General features: G+C 34.2%; 1 protein-coding gene across 1 annotated transcript in view; it reads right to left on the bottom strand.

Moving 5' to 3' along the window:
- The window catches only part of LOC150098235 (solute carrier family 12 member 2-like), a 45065-nt gene that overhangs the window by 11570 nt on the left and 14026 nt on the right, over positions 1–19469 (bottom strand). The window contains exons 7-17 of the mRNA XM_090406284.1: positions 18188–18382; positions 16426–16533; positions 15936–16059; positions 13936–14037; positions 7960–8115; positions 6833–6932; positions 6177–6288; positions 5128–5262; positions 3487–3590; positions 1670–1836; positions 872–1147 (exon numbers count right to left, since the gene is read on the bottom strand). Of these exons, the coding sequence (XP_090262410.1) occupies positions 872–1147; positions 1670–1836; positions 3487–3590; positions 5128–5262; positions 6177–6288; positions 6833–6932; positions 7960–8115; positions 13936–14037; positions 15936–16059; positions 16426–16533; positions 18188–18382 (1579 nt within the window). The remainder of the gene's footprint in view (positions 1–871; positions 1148–1669; positions 1837–3486; positions 3591–5127; positions 5263–6176; positions 6289–6832; positions 6933–7959; positions 8116–13935; positions 14038–15935; positions 16060–16425; positions 16534–18187; positions 18383–19469) is intronic.

Raw genomic sequence — 19469 nt, 5'->3', positions numbered from 1 at the left:
TTTTTTTTTAATTAATGAGAAATAAATGTATTAAACTACTTGTATATGACACCCACATGCTGTCAGATAAACTTCAGTTCTGCATGTGGTCAAATTAAAAATATTTAGAAAGAATACAAAAAGCAATCCCATCCATCAAGGATGTTCATTGTTGAACAACTGCTTTAATCGTAAACCAGTACGCAAGTTACAGAGAATCCGTTTGGTAGATCGAAGCACCGGGAGATTGTTGGTGAGTGGGACACTTACCTGAGCAATTAATTGTTCAGTAATTTCAGTATGTAGTTAATTTTACTATATTTATCTGTTTATTTCGAAAAATATTTTTAAAGATGTCGTATATATTTTGTTTACATGAATATAAAGGCCACGTATCTCCAATAAAACAGGCAAAATTAAAATTCGTGTCAAGCAATTCAGATGGGATGGGGAAAAAATAGGAGGTTTAATAACACAAACGTCTGACTATTAAACGAATAGAGTTGTGTATACTGAATACAAATCTGCGTTAATAAACAATTTCCGAGTTGATATTTAGAGCAACTATTAACAAAGTTCAGAAAACTTTATTTAAGTAACACTCGTGTCTCTTAAAGTGCGGCTTTATTTTTTAATATCCTCTCATTATTCTTGGCATATATCCCTGTCTGAAATGCAGACTTTTAAGCACACTTCCTAATTATAAGATGTAGAGTGGTGAAATCATTAAACTCATTAATCCAGGAACAAACTAAACTCACATTCGATTTTTCTGACTTGGGAAGGTCAGAAACATTGGACACTTATGCTTACGACCCAAAAACACCTTTAAATATAGTGCACAAAGATAGTGGAAATACGAAATATATTCATCTTAATGCTATCACTTTACCTCCATCGTCGTACAGCCACCAAACATCGATGGTTCCTATATTTTGTTTCCTCTGGAACTGATTAACAGCCGCCATGACCTCTGGTGGAATCTCTCGCGGATGAACTTTCGATGCTTCGATGCTGTTCAATCTCCTAAATCGATGTAAGGTGAGTGGAGGTGGTCCCTTCGATTCCTCATTTTGGTCTGATACCACTGGCTCCTCTTCCTCCTCTCCATTTTCCTCCGCTATAGTTGAGATAGGCGAAGACACTACAGGTTCTTCAGCGATGTTATCTGAAAAGGCAGATCACATACATTACGACAAACGAATAATACTAATTTCATGTAGAGCTGATTATTGATACAAATTATAATTCTGTGGTAAAATGGCAAAATTCACAAATTAGCAATAACAATTAACGAACTACAAAATGTGGTTAATTCTTTTAAATAATTTCGAAATGTCCCAAAAAAATCTGATCAAAACATGCTATGACTAACGATGAGATCGGAAAACCCAGTTGACATGTTTACATATCGAAAATTAAAATCAGAAATCCAGATATTTCTAGCTACCGAGTAATTATGATGGCCTTAAAAGTGCGTTTTGACATGCTGTATTATTCTCCGCGCAAATTGCACTTACTTCATTCATTTCCCCTCGTGTACTAATACGAAGGGACAAAGAAGAAAAGTGGATTACTTTTAAAGATCGAATATAACAAATCTCTCTCTCTTTCTCTCTCTTATTAAGGCAGATACTTTTCACAGTACGCGGAAATACGTCACACATAATTCTGTCTTTCTCTAACTTACCTAAAGTGTTTTGGCCAGCAGCCGGTGAAACACCAAGCTGGCTTTGAGTCGAAGCACTAAGTGGATCACTAAAAGGAATACCATTATTTGTTTCGAAATATGATGTGTAGTCCAGCCCCTCTTCAAGTCGAAGAATGCAAAATCCTAAGCGCATTTCAATGGCGTGGCTATTAAAAGAAAGAATATATGCATGAGAATGCTGCTACTACTTAGGAAAGTGTGGGAGCTACTTACAGTACTATACAATGTCACGAAGAATGACGTGCTTTTTGAATATTTTTGCACACATTTGCACAGAATTAATTGCGTAATGTCTAAACAATTGCGCCTTGAATAATTCTCAGAAAATTACACACAATTAACAAACGTTAAGGGATTAACAGCAGAGGAGGGTAAATACTTGATAAAAGATAGAATACAGATGAAGTTTTGATCCATGAAAAATTCTGGGGTGGTCTTGCTATTTCATCTACTTTGGCCGGTAGGAAGGTTAATGCACTAGTTTCATAAGCTTTAGTTACTTCGGCTGTATTTCAAAATAGTCCAACCCAACTCTTAAGAATGGACTGAATCATCATCCTAAATTCCAGGGAAAGGAGCAGTCAGACTAAGGCTAGATCAGTTGGGTCCAACAGGGACATAACAAGATCAAATCACTGCTTGATCCTTCCTCCAGGAACTAATTAGCCTCATTCCTTGTTGTAGGAATACGAGCAACTTTGAAGATCGCAGCCCAAAATTTGGTACGATAGGCGAATCGGAATATGTGTTAGCGAGTGAAGGCACAATCGCTAAGGAAAGGCATGCTAGTTATGAGGAAGGATTAAAGTGAAATTCAATCGAAAGTTGCATGAAATTGAAAAGACATACATATTTTTAATCCGAGCATCGCATGCCAATGATAATTATGTATTATTCTGTAGGAAATATATCCTTTAGCGAAGGGATATTAAAACGAGGCTGCCATTATGATTTCATTAAACAATACAGAATATACCAAAATGATGATTTAAAAAATAAATAAATAAAACTGATGAGGATTTTCTGGTGGATATACTTGAGTTTTCTAGGTAGGTAAATAGAGGTCCACAAAACCGTGGGCCTGACACATACTACGAATGTTTTTTTTTCCACAGACATATCATGTTATAGAAAGAAAAATACAATCAACATTCCTCACGGTTCTAAACTATGCACAGAATGCCGGGATCATCGTGTGTGACATAAGAATGGCATTTTGACTATGAGGAGAGTGTATCAAGTTTGTAAATAGCGTATGTTTTTGTGGCAGCTTTAACAATTATTATCAAGCCGTTATGCACAATAATAATAATAATAATAATAATAATAAAAACTTTCAGGAGAATAACATTTCATTCTCTCTTTGGAAAAGTATCTATCTCCATACTGCAGTAGCAAGGGAACTCAAAGACATTAATCATTGGTGGCATTAAAAAAAAAAAAAAAACTGAAGCAAATATGATTATTATAAGAAACATTATAGGAAAGGGTAGCAAAATTATCACACCCATGAGCAGCAATCATTCATGACATTCGCTTTGTCGAAAATCAATCCTGTTTATTTTTTGTCTGGTGCAAGAAGAAAATGCTTTTTTATCCAACGAAGCTATAATTACAAAATAAAACAAAAATACAAAATAAAATTAAAAAATGTTTATTCAAAATAAAGATACTTGTAATTATGTTTAGTTTCAAAGTATTCAGTTCAACCAAGAAATCGCGATTAGGCGAATTAGGAAATACATCACGCACAAGCCCAATTTTTTTACAATTTCGGAACAGAAACATCGACTTACTGAATAATGGAAAAATAGTCCAGAAGATCGGAGTCAACCTCTTGCCATCTGCTTTTATATCCCATCATTAGAATATTTGGAGAAAGCTTTCCTAGACCTACCAACTAAAGATAATAAACATTTCAAAATCATATTAGTATTGTTTCTGTTGAAATATATATTTCTCAGAAGTGAGATACTTTATGACATGCTGTTATCGATATCTATGACACAGAAATGCAATTATTAAAATTAGTGCTAACTGATTTGCAAGTGGTAAGTTCAAATTAAGAGGACCACTGATATTAAAAAAAAAATGTTAAAAAACGGGGGAAAAGAATACAAACTACCGCATTTCATAATAATTAGCGGCTGTCTAATAAAGAATTATTTTTATCGACTTTCTTATGGTTTCTTTCTTGTGTTTCTCTGTGCATGGACAGCTAAACAGTAGCCAACTTATCCATTTTATGTAAATTCGATTATTCATTTTTTAAAAAAGAAAACGATGTTATACTTACTGTGCAGATTTTAATATAATAATGCATTCGTAATTAATAAACTATGAGTAGTACGATCCCCGGATAATTCGACGGCAAGTACAGATCCCCTTAATTTTAAATTGCCATAAATGTATAATTATTGTTGAACTAAAGTAATATTATGCACAACCACCACAGTATACAGGTTTTTATTATTATCTTTATTATTTATTTTATTTTATTTATTTTATTTTTACTGTGAATTTCAGTATTGCTGAAAGTATACGCCATTACAATTTTCATATGAAAATTTGTCAACCATTTTGTAAACGCTAGTAATGGTATTTATGGTTAAAGCATAAATACGATTAAAACTGGATTCGTTAAAATCAATCAGTAAATAAATAACTTTTTCTGAAAAATTTACTGTATGCTGCTCATTAAATCCATAATTCTTCAAGCTAAGGGTGCTGCCTATATGGTAGCATCTATAAAGAGGATAGGATCATCGTGCAGTTATTCAGGACTGTGCTCAAGGTGAAGAACCTATATTTAGTTTGTTGATGCGTCTCTTAAGATGACCTTGTTTTTCTCTCGCGGGCTAACTTATTTGAATATGAATTCAGCTACATATTTAGTACACGTTGAATAGCACCACTCAGTGATAATGAAAAGGGGATGAGACGAATATAAAGAGTATGAGACGAATATCAAGAGTATGAGATGAATATAAAGAGGAAAGCACGGATATAAAGAGGAATACGAAATGAAAAATGTTAGTGTCCCTACTCTAAATCACGAAATCCTGGACTCTAAATCAATGTTAGATCACGGCACTGCTAACAGACTGTGGTTTTTAAGGAATACACGACAGCAACATCGTTGCATGCTAGACCACTAAATGGGATCTTACTGGTGAGATCCACATAAAAAATAAATAAAAATTCACACAAATGAGCGTTACCTACTCGGGTTTAGTTTTCTAGTTTCAATGATGAGAGAATATCAACAGCATCTTGGAACATGAAAAAGGAGTGTTTGGATTTAACTTTCACGCACGTGAAATATTATTTCTTCATAAATATTTCATTTTTTTATGTGTATATTTTATAAATAATTTCTTTATTTATGTGTATATTTTATATTTAACATAGATGAATTTTAATATCTTAGAACCAACCTGGAGGAGAGAATGTACTCCATTGGCCATACCATCAGATTCCACCAAACTATAAAAAGCAGGGACTTTTCTTTCTTCTAACCAATGATAATTATGTTCGAACATTGCCTCTCGCGCTGATTGGGAGAGAGTTCCCTAAGAATAGGAAGATTCATTTATGATTTTATGATATCCCGTGAGACTAGATTAAATCAGAAACACAGTCCAAATAATTTAATAACTAACTATTCACATAGCTTATATATGTTATAGATCATATATCTTATTGTAGATTCATACCATATAATAAATTATGAAAATAAATTATTGTATAGAAATTATGATTAGAAAAAAATAAATGCTGATCTAGGAAATTTTGTTCGTATATCCTCAAAAAAAAAAAATAATAATGAATAAATAAATAATGGTAATATATAAATAAATAATGAAATAAAATAAAAATATTGTTTTCCCCACAATTTCCTTGCATTATATAATACTAATTGATTAATTCCATCCATCCCTTTAGGAAGGTAGAGTCCCCTAATGAGGGGTTCACGAGGAATTTTATGTGACTGATTCGTCACTCCTTGCTGCATCCCCTAAGGGTAATATTCATGACACTAATTTGTGTGTGTTCACGGGGAGGTTTTTCCTGTTCTGAGGGACGAAAAACCCAAGTTTCCGGGTGAAAAAACCTACTACCTCCGTATGAGACCAGTTAACTCACCTTTCGTCGAAAGAGACCAGATAAAGGTTCCTCACGTCACTGACAGGAATCGAACCCAGGTCTTTCCGATCAAAGGGCTTCGTCTATACCGACGCTACGGAGGCTCTTTATATAATATTCCGGCAGATTAAACGTTCGGCTAACTTCATTGGGGGATGGGGAAAGAATTGAAATTTACTGTAGACAGCAAGCTTTCAATGTTAGGGAAGAAAAAAAAAATCGGAATTCGTCTGAAAGTAGATCTTCGGTTTTTGTGAGGATTGAGTCCCCTCACATAGGATTATGCTGTTTGTGATTGCGATACATTATGTACCTTACGACTTAATGACTTGTGGCTTACCTTGTTGACATGTCCGCATATCAGCAGTCCAAGTTTCTTCGTTATGAGGTGGGCGAAATCTACAAGTGGAGGGCGGCTACTAGGATTCCCTGTCAGCACTAATATAGCAGGCCTGAAAGGAGTTTGTAAATTAAACATTTAAAAATGTCTATAAAAATTGGCGATCGGATATTTGTAATGTTTCACCAAGCTATTTCCCCTCTCCAGTTCGTGAGCGTGAGAAATTCTTAAGAATTAAACAAACTCTCATTTTAAAAACTAGATAATATTTAACTTAATTGTTGTATTTGAATTCTATATACATTCTCTATACATTTAAAAAATCACTAGCATTTGATAATTTATATATGTATTTTGATTTATATATTTGTGTTAACTGAATCAAAGGTTTATTAATTGACTGGATGCAGGTTCTTCTGTGCGAGACACTGCATAAGTTTATCATTGAGCATGAGCATCTTTGCAATGCAGTCGGAAGAAGTAACACATCCTTTGGTTTCAAATCTTAATTAGGATACGACAAATTTTGTTAAGGACTTATCACCTGGTGACGAGATTGTTGGTTCAGATACGGAGGTGATAGGATTGAGAGAGAGAGAGAGAGAGAGAGAGAGAGAGAGAGAGAGAGAGAGAGAGAGAGAGAGAAAATTACTTACCTGAAATTCTTTACATGCTCCTGAATTTTATTCAAGCTTATTACAGATTCCAGAGCATTCTTGTAGATATGTCCCTGAGTTGACGCGCCCCAGTTTACATCTAGATAAAAGTATTTCAGTTTTAAAGCAAACCCTAACTTAATAAATGGTTATTAACTTCCATTCTAAAAACAGAAGATCAGTTTGATGGGTTATTTGGTTTCGTTTACAAACATTAACAACAAAAGTTAATCATATTAATTCATTATGTATTATTTTGAAAATGTGAAGTTTGGTGATCAACAATTGCGCACTTTTTCGAAGTTTAATCTTGATTTGAAATTTACAGCAGTTCTCCTCGAAGAGCAATTTGCTTTATACTCAAATTGACAGTCAAATCCTCAAAAACTTATCTTTCGACGATGAATTTTGCAGAACCAATTAGGGTTGGAGCATTCATTGACCTATTGTACTGCTGTAAATACTTGTAAATATTTAAATTTTAGCATTCTTGTATCTGACTGAAACAAACAACTGCTAGTTAGCATCCACAAATTTACTATTGTGACTAATTAGAAGTTCATATCTACTTCAGGATTCAAACAGCGATTCCTAAAATTATGTTATTGTGAATGATAGTGGATGATTATTTGGCGAATTTATTAAAACCATAAAAAATACTGTATTATAGTTTAACAATTATTTGGTGTTTGCACAAGTACTGATAAGGCCGATTTCCCAAAAAATTCATTCAGTCAAATAAAAAAATCTATCTATAAATAAATAGCCCTTGCATTTACAGTCAAATAAACAAAAACGTTTGTCCTTTCCATTGGCAAATTCCTTGCTAAGATCTCAATCTTCATCCTCAAAATTATAATATTGAGGCTGCATCCTGGTCTGCACATAGGGGCACTAAAACAGTGGGAGTTAAATTAAGAAAAATGAAAGGGCAACTGAGTTATGAAGCCATACCAGCGGAATATATAAACTAAATCCAACACGTAATTTATTATTAGGTATATTGCGTATCCACTTCTTATTGTTATTATTATTACGTGTCACATCCAAGGAGTTCAAGGACTCATCGCGGGAAGGCACTGAGTTTTTATAACGGAATATCAGGAAAAAAAAAAACCTTTACCTACCGGGCTTGTTTCTGGATATGTAGATAAAGAGGCATAGAACAATCCCGAATGTCACAAGGGCCGTTATCCAGTTCATAATAAACATAACACTGATACATAAAATTGCACCAATTAGACTCAGCCACTTATTATAGTATTTAAAGCCTGGACGAAAACCTAGTTTGAAAGAAAGAATGTCAAAATGTATATATAAAAGTGCAGAGTACTACTTATTTTAAAATTATAGGCTATATTAAATGAACCATGATGTACAGGTAACCATAATTAAAGAGGAGGTGTTCAGAGGACTGTACCGAAAAATGTATTGGACAAAATTCAACCAAACTTTGTGTAAATACACTCTTGAACATGGGTTTTTTTATTTATAGAAGATAAAAAATAGTACAAAATTCTGCTGCTAGGGACATTTGGCGCGTGACATTTGCACATAATCTCACTGTTTCTACTGATGAGTTAGTGGATATAAGGAAGACCGAAACGGATTCGCGTCATTCTGATAAGACTGAAGTGCTGTGAATCTTACCTTACCGGAACGTGCGTTGCTAGTCAAGCTTTATTATAAACAGCGCGGTAACGCTAATGCCGCGCTTCGAGAATTCCGGCGTTTGAAGAACAGGAGAAAAGGTCCAATGACAATAACAAATCTTAGAAAAATTATTTTATGATTTGAAAATAGTGGATCTTTAGCAGTGAGGCCAGAATGAGACGCAAACAGATTATTCTTCAACAAGTTGAGGAAGTTGTGGAGTCATGGAACACGGAATGAATAACACACAAGGGAGTCTAGAAGTGCTCGGGCAATATTAAGGCAACTGGACATGCCATACTCAACTGTATGGAAAATCCTGAGTCAAATGCTAAGGTTTTCCCCCTATAAGATCTCCCATACTCAAGCTTTGCTTCATGGTAATGTGGAAACTCGACTGCAGTTTGCCCTGACTTTCTTAGCTCGAATGGAGGTGGGTGATACATGCCGTGGTAGATCTTGTGGAGTTGCGAGGCACATTTTTTATCTAAACGCTAGTGTTAACACACACAATGGCCTCATTTGGGCTGCGAATAACCCCCATGTTTCAATCAGATCCGTTATACTCATCGAAAGTCCCAGTGTGGTGTAGTGTGGTTTCACTGCATCGTTTATTATCGGTCCCTACTTTTTCGAAGACCTTCGCCAGACAGGACCAGTCACTTGTACCATCCCTGCTGTTAGGTATCGAGAGATGCTGCGCAACTTTGTTGTTCCCCAACTGCAGCAGAGAAGATGTCTTGACTCTACCCTATTCATGCAGGATGGAGCACCGGCCCACTTTGGATTGCTGGTACAGCAAATGTTACGAAAACACTTCACAGAACACAGAGTGATTAGTCGTGCATTTCCCACAGCATAGCCACCTCGTTCGCCTGATCTCAATTCCTATGACTTTTGGTTGTGAAACCATCTGAAACGCTTGGTGTATGAAGGACATGTTCCTGATTTAGGAACCTTGAAAGACAGAATAATGCAGCATGTGAGGCAAATCAATGCAGACTTGTTGCGTTCTGTTGTAGAAAATGTCATTCAAAGAATGCAGGTCTTAGAATCTGAAAGGACATATTGAACCACATCTGTAAGTTATAAGAACACGAAAATGAATTGGTTGTGTGTCTTCTAAGCCATTACTGTTTAATTAATCCAAAACCACACACTTATAGCGCTTGGTGGCAGAATTTTGTTCTATTGTTTATCTTCTGTAAATAAATACCTTATGTTCCAGAATGTACTTACCAAGTACACCAAGTTTGGTTGAATTTCGTCCGATACATTTGTTGCTACAGGGCTCTGAACACTTCCTCTTTAATTATGGCCAACCTTGATTACTTGTTAAGTCACATTAATTTTGTAACAACCATTTGAGAGATATAAAGGTAAGTACATAAATAAATTTGGGCAAAATTTGTTGTGTCTCTTAATTAATGAATTAAGAATCTTAATTAACGTATCATTTTTAGTTAGTATGACATGATAATTATTTAAACATTATTCTCTTAATATATCATTCCATTTTAAATATATATATTTATTTTATTTTTGTATAAAAATGTAATAATGTTTAGTTACTCCAACCAATACGTATTTCGGATTCAAGACCGATATTGAAACTATTTTACTATACTTAGTAAAGTGTTCTCAATTTACTATATTTATTTCCCATTTATTTACTGTAGTAATTTTGTGTTTATTTGATATACATACTGAGTAAGCATCAATAAAATACTGAAGTGGTTCTAAGTTTGGTTTTAAAATTTCAGAACTAGATTAGTTGGTGTGTATAAGTAAATACCTTCCCGATCAGCGCATATGGATGTACGTTTCGAGAGATGCGTCTCCTCTTGCCCCACAAACGTCTCCTTAATATTATTATTATTATTATTATTATTATTATTATTATTATAAAAACCTCCATGGAGTCAAAGACTCATCGTGGGAGGTCCACTGTTATACACACAGTTTATCATACTGTGTCTTAAATATATTCACTGTCTCTGCACACACCACACTCTCGGGCAAAGCATTCCAATCACTCACCACTCTCCATGCAAAAAACCTGCTCCTCACTCCCTTGCTCACACCCTCCTTATACAGCTTCTAGGAATGACCTCTTGTTCTCCTGCTATCCTCACCCATTCTGTGCAAAACCTCCCCGACGTTAATCTGGTAATAACCACTTAACAGCTTATATGTCTCAATCATATTCCCCCCCCCCCTCCTCCTTCTATCCACCAATTTCTGCAAATTGCATTTTGTCAATCTGACTTTATACTCTACATTCGAGAGACCAGAAACCACCTTACTCAATCGCCTCTGAACTTTTTCCAACGCAATTTCACCTTTTTGAAAACCAGGTGACCAGATCTGTGCACAGTAATCCATATGTGGTCTGATCAAAGCCTTATACAAAGGAACCATAACATCCTTACTTCTACAAGTCAATGTCCTCCGCATCATTCCCATTATCCGCTGTGTTGTCTTCACTATTTTAGTAACATGTCCCCGAAATTTTAGGTCCTTGTCCACAATCACTCCCAGATCTCTCATTTCCTCTACCTCTTCTAAGATATTCGCACCGATTGTGTACTTTACATCCCATCCCTGCTTCCCAAATTTCAAAACCTTACACTTTGAAACATTGAATTGACATTCCCACTTATTTACCCATTTAGACAGTGTATTCAAGTCCTCTTGCAAAACTACATCATCCACACTACTCCTGATAGCTCTGCCGAACTTTGCATCATCTACAAACAACTGCACATCACCATTCAGACCTCTCCAGATATCATTTACATACAAATTAAACAGCAATGGACCCAAAACAGACTCTTGAGGTACACCACTAGTAACTTTCCCCTTCTGGGATATCGCTCCTCCATAGACAACTCGCTAATACCTATCAGACAACCAATCTCCAATCCAGTGAACCAATCTACTCTTCAGTCCCATCCGTTCCAATTTAATTACCAGCTTGTCATGTGGCAATTCATCAAACGCCTTTGCAAAATCTAAATATACCACTGTATATGCAATACCCTTATCCAATGCATTTGTCACTTTATTATAAAAAGTAAGCAGGTTGATAAGGCACTATCTTCCTTTAGTAAATCCATGCTGGCCACCAAAGAGTATTTTTCTGTTGTCAACCCAATTCTGAACTTTATTCCTAACTAACTTCTCTAATACCTTGACCACAACTCCAGACACACAGACTGGTCTATAATTCAAAGCCTTACTCTTATCACCTCCCTTATGAATTGGAACAATTTTACCCTCTTTTCACTCTTTTGGAACTTGACTCAGTGAGAGACTCATGTTGAAAAGATATACAAAAGCTGTTGTTAACTCTCTGGCACATTCCCTCAAGACACGTGGTGAAATAGCATCAAGTCCCACAGCCTTATTTACATCAAGTCTATTCAATTCCTCATATACCTCCTGTTTACTTACTAACAGTTCCTCCTCCTCCTTTCCCACTACTTTCAAGTTCTGCATGATGCCACATTCACAAGAATGAAATACCTTTAGAAATTGCTCACTAAATATCTCAACTATATCCTCCGCAACGGTTATCATTCCTCCGTTTTCACCAATCAATCCCATCTTACCATAATCATTCTTTCTTCTACTGGCGACATATCGAAAAAACTCCTTAGGATTTTTTTTGGCCGCTTTAGCTAACTGCTGCTCATACTGCATTATTGCTACCCTTATCAAGCTAGTCACCTTCCTCGCCTTAATATGTACTGTCATGACTCAGGATTTTGCAACAATTGCCATTTGGGCAGAAATATCTAATTCAAATCGCGTCAAGGACCTGAGAAACACCTTTATTGGTCTTTTCAACAGAAACTGAATTGAACGGTTTCATACGAAAATGGCAGTCTTTTTTTTTTTTTTTTTTCATTCAGACACTTGGGCGTTTACATCTCGCAGAACAATTTTCATCCCGGAATATAAAACTTCGCTGAAACATTTTATATTCAATTCTTTATACTTGTTTTATAGTTACTCTACATTACGATTTTATATAATATGTATATTATATAAATTTATATCTATTTCACAGATACGAAAATAGTTATATTAATAATATATATTTTGCGTACTTTTTAGTTGTTCGCATGGTTCGAGAGTATTTTGTATTATATCTGTTATCAGTTAATAACTTTCACTACTCGGTTCTAAAGCGATGCTTACTAGAAGACGTAAAATTTATTTTTAATAATTACAAGTGGTAGAGTTTTTTTATTATTTAAAAGTTATTAATAATATGGACAACCAGAATGCTAAGAAGGTAATCACTACAACCGACAGGAACAGATTGCTTTGTACGAGAAAATTTTCGTATTGAATTATTTGAGATGAGTATGAAGTCTTTTCAATTTACTCATATTTATTTCCCATAGAAATTATTTGACCATTTGATTTGTTTTCAATGTAAAATAAGCTATACTAACTAGAATTGCTTACTGCTTTAACATTTATCAAACATTTAATTATTCAGTAAATTTAAATCATTTACAGAATAGCTTATTCACAAGTAACAACATACTAAAGTTCGTTTGGTTTTCGGCAAACTATGAAAGCCCCCTCTCAGGAGTGGTTGTTAAAAATATAAGAAATTCAATAAAAAGCGGAAGAGTTATGTAATAGGTTACTTTATATTGATAATACTTCTGGAAAAACATTAGTTAAACTTTATGGTATTTATCAAACTCAGTTTCATCCATAGGGGGGGGGGGACGATTCCATGGATACTAATGTATCTATTCTGTGTCAGATTCCTCAAGCCGATGCCTTTAGAAGTCGCCAGGCATTAAATGAAAAAATATAGATTAAAAACTCAAGAAAGAAGATTTTACAAAGAGTGAATATTTACTTGTTAGCTCAATTTTTTTATTTTAAAAATAACCTGCTGCAGAGACCAAAAATGATCAATATTCAGATTGAAAAATATGCCCGGAAATAAATTTTAGAAACAGTGTGAATGTATAAAGGTAATTTAATAAGTAATTAAATAAAGCTACATAAAATTCAATGCTTCACTAGATTTTACAATCGCTATTATCAATTGCACAAATACTTTCAACTAATAACTCGAATGATGCAAAATGTCACTGCGTACACTGACTTCTATTGTGGGTAAGTAATGCTAGATGCCGATCTACACCTGTTAACCTTATAGTGTGTAGACTTTCGCCACCATGTTATAGGTAATTTAATATTGATAAAACTAAACAAAGATGATGGGACGATCCACTTTTCAACATTTATTTATTACGAATATGTTGCATTTAAAACATATTGGTACTGGGGTCAGTGTTATTCTTTCTTTATATAGTACAATATACTGTCTTTCTGAAACTTCAAAAATATTGGAAATTATGATTTCATACAATCTCACATCAATCTAATGTCGCAAAAATGAATAAACTACTTACCTGGAGATTTGATGTAGGAAACGTGAAAACAGGAAAAATTGATGAGACAATAAGAAGCCATAAAAAAGTTCGAAATAATGGGAGCGATCACATTTAGTTCCGCTAAAATGAAATAAAAATAAGTAAATCGAAATTTCATATCTGAATGTAAATTATTATTATTATTATTATTATTATTATTATTATTATTATTATTATTATTATTATTATTATTATTATTATTATTATTACACTGGCACCTCCATGGAGTCCAGGACTCAGTGTAGGAGTAGCATTACTTTTATTCCGACAATTCCCTACAATGTTACATTGTCACTGTGTATACAGTGACTGTAACAATAACAATTTTCAGTGATGACTCGTTTCGCCTCCACCAAGACTGTCGTACATCTCCAGTTTATTCACTGATGTTGCACTCACTACTTTCTCTTACAACATATTCCAACTCGTTTACTATTCGCAATTAGAAAAATCTGCAACACATAATCTCCTTTGACCCAATTCCTATTCAGTTGCAATGAAATCCTTCAAGTTCTTTTTCCTCCTATCATGTATTGAAATATCTCTCTTGCATCATCTGTCCTTTAAAATTCTCCCAACTCTTTGTTTATCTGAGTATTCCACGGTCCTTAAACTAATCTTTTTTTCTCCCTTCTCGTACACTCTGGAAACCAAATATATGCACAGCGGTCCAAATTGAGAATGGAATATGTTAGAAAAACAGATCCAGCAGCAAAGTCCTCTTCTGCCAAATGTGAGCCAGTTAAAGGATTGTCTGGTGAATGCCTGGTATGTTGTAGACGTTGATGCAATCAACACCTTGTGGAATCTATGCAGAACCTAATCTGTGTCCTCTAATTCGGGCTAAAGGAGGTCCAACACGGTATTTAAGTAAAAGTTTCTAATTCAGTGGCTGGTGTGTGTGTATTCCTTAATTGCCTGTGCTCTGAACTCAAGCGATTCTTTAGAATAATTAAAAACTTAACTGTGATTTGCAATGTGAGCAATTTAATAACAAAAAATAAGGGAAAAATCAGCTAACATCTTTTATTACTCAGCAGGGAGGAGTATGTGTGGCAGTTTTAGCTCTGTCTAGCTTTTGGAGACTGGGGAGCAGTTCAATCTTCACCAGTAGTGAATAAGAGATAGCTGACCCAAGACCATCACTAATTTACTCGAATATAACTCGCCCTCGCGTATATCTCGCACCCATGATTTTACTTTACGAAAAAATAACGTTTCACATATAGTTCGCACACAAAAAAGTTTAAAACTTTAAGAAATAGATGGTGAATGTTGTTATGGTATGGCAGTTTTCAGATATTTTGGAATTCGGTTGAAGAGAATCAGCATTTCAACTCAACAATTGTCGACTTGCCTTTGTCGTTGAGTCACGCGATCTTTTGTTAATACCACACCAGTCATATGCATAGAGATGGAGGCAACCAGTAGAGGAAATGTGGGGGTGAGAGCATTGACTTCTACTCGAGCTTGGATTGTGCAGGGTTAATTAAGAGACCATATTTTTAACTGCTGTGCAACTGGATTTTGAGAGCTTGGGACATGATTTCCCTAGATATAATTAATTTAATTATAGAAGTGTTGTCGCGAAAGATTCAAATATATCGCGTGATGAAGGTCAATCGCGTAAATAACGTTGATAATTAAAATTAGATGCATTTAAACTTTATTTTTATTAAAATTTAAATGCAAATTTATTCATTACAGTACGCTATGCCCGGAATAAGCATATTTAAGACAACAAATGTGTATAACATAATCTGAACAATTTGTACATCGTACGCAGTCAATAGATGATGCGTCTAATGAGTGTCCTAAAAGTTTGATATACTAACTGCATAGCATTGTGATTAGGCTTAAACTTTAGTCACGCTTTGCAGTATTTTAATCTTCAAGCTTTATTGATTTAGTTTTAGGTCACATATAGATAGCCCAATCTCTGGAAAGGTAATAAATATGGAGAAGAGCATTTTACCTACCTATGATAGTACAGAGGAGGGCAATAATGAAGACTAGAACCGATGCTCTTCGAGGATCGTTGTTGGCACCATATCCTTTAGCAAAAAAGTACAGGACCTTAAATATTTTGTCCTTACACAAAGCCTATAAAGAAGATAATAACAAATTTCTGATTAGATATTTTGCTTGCAGTGATAGTTTTAATAAGTCCTATTCCTTCCTTTTAGCCAGTTCATACTTTTCTCTTATTTGAAAATGTGTTTTCCAATTTGTGAGTTCATATTGAATAAAAAAAAAAATTATAGTGAGAAAACTATTATATTCCGGTAAAATAAGAAATTACAGCCGACCAATTAACAAACGAAATCTTAATTATCGACTCCGAAATTCAAATTTTAATTTTTGAGACAATAAATTACATAATTTAATAATAAGTTTTCTTATCGCTACGCTATTGAAATATAAATTAGGCGATTTATCTGCTGCTAATAATTGCATATTATTACTCACTTGAAAAATTCTTGGAGCGCTAATAAGAGCAGCAAGGGCTGAAGACAGTGTGGCAGCAAAAATTCCAACATAAATTAGAGGACCAAAACCTGAAGACATTTCCATAACCTTGAAAAAAAAAAATTTCATAATGTTTTTCAGCATTTCAAAAATTACATCATATTACAGAATTCATTTTATGTAAACTCATTCTTGGCGTCAAGTCATTTATTAACACTTTATTTCAAGTCTATCTAACCTTAGGTAATCGGAGGGCCGTATTAGAAAAAAAAAAATTATTCGAGGGCCGCGTCACAATGCGTACCTAGTAACATATCCATAACAACACTAATTGCGCGCTCACGTTCCCCGTGAGCGCCCGGAGCATGCGCGTTGGAACAAAACAGTGTAAGAACGCTTCTTTGATACATCTAATATTTAAAAAATACGTTGGTATATAGTGATGTAAAAGTGCCAAATAAAGTTACCAACATCGAGATTATCGATTAATGATATAATTAAAATATATAATACGCATTTGATTCAAATTGTTATTTTATTTTTTCGCTCGTGAAAATCAAAACCCACAGGCGGGCCGTATGCGGCCCGCGGTGCGATTGGACAGCCCTGCTGTATTTCATTATTATTAGTAGAATTATATAATTGCATGATAATTACATATGATTACTTGTAATTATTTACGCGTAATATATCAATTTTATTTTAGTCTAATAGACAAAACATTATTATTTTTGGTATTTTTCCTTCCTTTCTTTCTTCTTTCCTTTCTATATATAGATTACGTATAAGCGCCTCTGTAGCGCAGTTCGGAGAATGATGAGACAATGCATCCTTCGATCGTCAAATACTTCGAAGACGTTTGATTGTCATGATAAGAGGAATCTTTATGGGAAGTTTTTCAAATGAAAGTGAGTCAGCCAATCTCATAAGTATGCAGTATGGTTTTTCATCAAGTAAAGAGACAGATCGGCCAACACGCAATTGCAAACAAGAATACTATATTAGTGCGGAGTAGATAGCGTAGTGTATGGATGGTGAATTATGTAGTGTATTAGTAATGATTAAAAAAAAATATGGATGGTGGACAGTGTAGTGTGTGTGGAGCGTCCTTCTGCAATGACTCCATGAAGGTGTCACATAATAATAATAATAATATTTTTTAAATCAAATCACATTATTCTATATTTTGTTATGGAATATTTTAGAATATCATATGAGTAACTCTGTAAGAGCAACAGCTCATACAGGTTACAAAACCCATTAAGATAGCTATGTAATATATCATCGTCATTATTATATACACACATATGCAGAGAAGCGTAACATAATACTATATAAAAAAAATAAATCTGCTAACATCTTCATTCCCTTCAAGGGGAGGTGGGGTAGGCGAAGCCATTTAGTCCTAATTAGCTTTTTGAACAATGGTTTGCACCCAGTCTCCACTCTTATCTGTCACTGATAGCTGGAAGAGAGTGCAGCATAAAAGTACTGTCCTCTCAGATATACGGAACTAACGAAAGCAATTGAAGTGTATATTTTAATATATTCCACCCATAACAAATGCTTAGCAAACTACGTAATGCTATTTTTTTGAAAATGTACCAAATTTTCTGAGTGTGGATATGAGGATAATTTTGTTTTAATGTGAATCATTCCATTATATATATATATATATATATATATATATATATATTAATTACAGTAATAAAATAAAAGCAGAATTCTGCACTTCAAAAACAGAACTTTTCTATGAACTTACTTGATTATAATTCAGCATCCCGTGAGGACAAGGACGATCGGTACAATTAGCAAATGAACCATCAATAAGATCATCAACGTTTCCGGTAGCATCGCGTAGTAAAGTGAAGCCAAGCCAGATAATGATTACTACATAACTGCCTGATGTTGCGAGAATTGCCAATAAAGTACCCTTTGGTATGGCTGTGCAAGCGTCCTGCCAAATAGGGTTAAAATGAGTTAGTTTAGACAACTGCTAAGGAAGCTGTGTTCACACTAGTCATTATATAAAAGTGGCGAATATGATTATACCAGCAGCCGAGAGTTAAATTTAAATTGGTTAGATAAAATAGTTTATATGAAGGTATAATTTATGATTAAATGATATGTCAATATCATTTAATCATAAATTATACAAATTTTATATAAATTATATAAAATTTAAATAAATTATATATAAAATTTAAATAAATTATATATAAAATTTATAGAAATTATATAGAAATTTAAGATTTTTGACATATTATTTTATTAAACGATATGTTAATGTAAATTACATGACATGTCAATATCATCTAAGTCTTGCATACGGGTTATTCATAATGTCATTTTTTTCTTTTTCATAATTTTTCCTTGTTCTTTTCAACACGTAATATCGATCTAGTCAGCATAGTACACACTACATCTGTTATTGGTGATTTTTTGATAGTATGTGCAGTTTGAACAGTAGTCCCCTTCCCCAATACCTTGCACAATCGAAATCAGGTGTCTCTCAGTTGACGAGGAAAGAAAATTCATTAAAATGAATAAAGATGAATGCTTATTTCACACCCAATTCTTTTTTAATCGTTTTTAGTGCACAGGACCCTATTGTTTTTCCCATTATTCCAATTTAGGCTGGGCATTTTTTTTTTCAATCCATACAAGCAATTGTCTATTCTTTCCAATTTTTGTCGAATTTCAGTCGAACTTTTTGTAGAGGCACACAACATCGAAATGCTCCGAAATTATATATGGCAATAGCTTCCTTCTGGCTAGATGTAGTTTTGGATTGGATTTATGATATATACAAAAAACGTGCCCATAAGATTCATTTTTATGAATCTTATGGCACGTCCTCCATGGGCATCTCCTCCCCATTTTTGTGGCCACTTGGTGCAAAAACCAAGTGATGCAGTATGCAGGCACTGCATAAGAAATGTTCAAGACCCTTGCGATCAAACATATGACTCACAAAACCCTACATATCCACTTCACCAACATCCGTGGCCTAAACTTCAACCTCAATAGTGTCCACTACCACC

Source organism: Typopeltis vanoorti, chromosome 16 (genome assembly GCF_054136105.1).
Source record: "Typopeltis vanoorti isolate ZY-2024b chromosome 16, IOZ_Tvanoo_1.0, whole genome shotgun sequence".
Lineage (NCBI taxonomy): Eukaryota > Metazoa > Arthropoda > Arachnida > Uropygi > Thelyphonidae > Typopeltis > Typopeltis vanoorti.
This window is presented reverse-complemented; position numbering and strand designations above follow the sequence as displayed.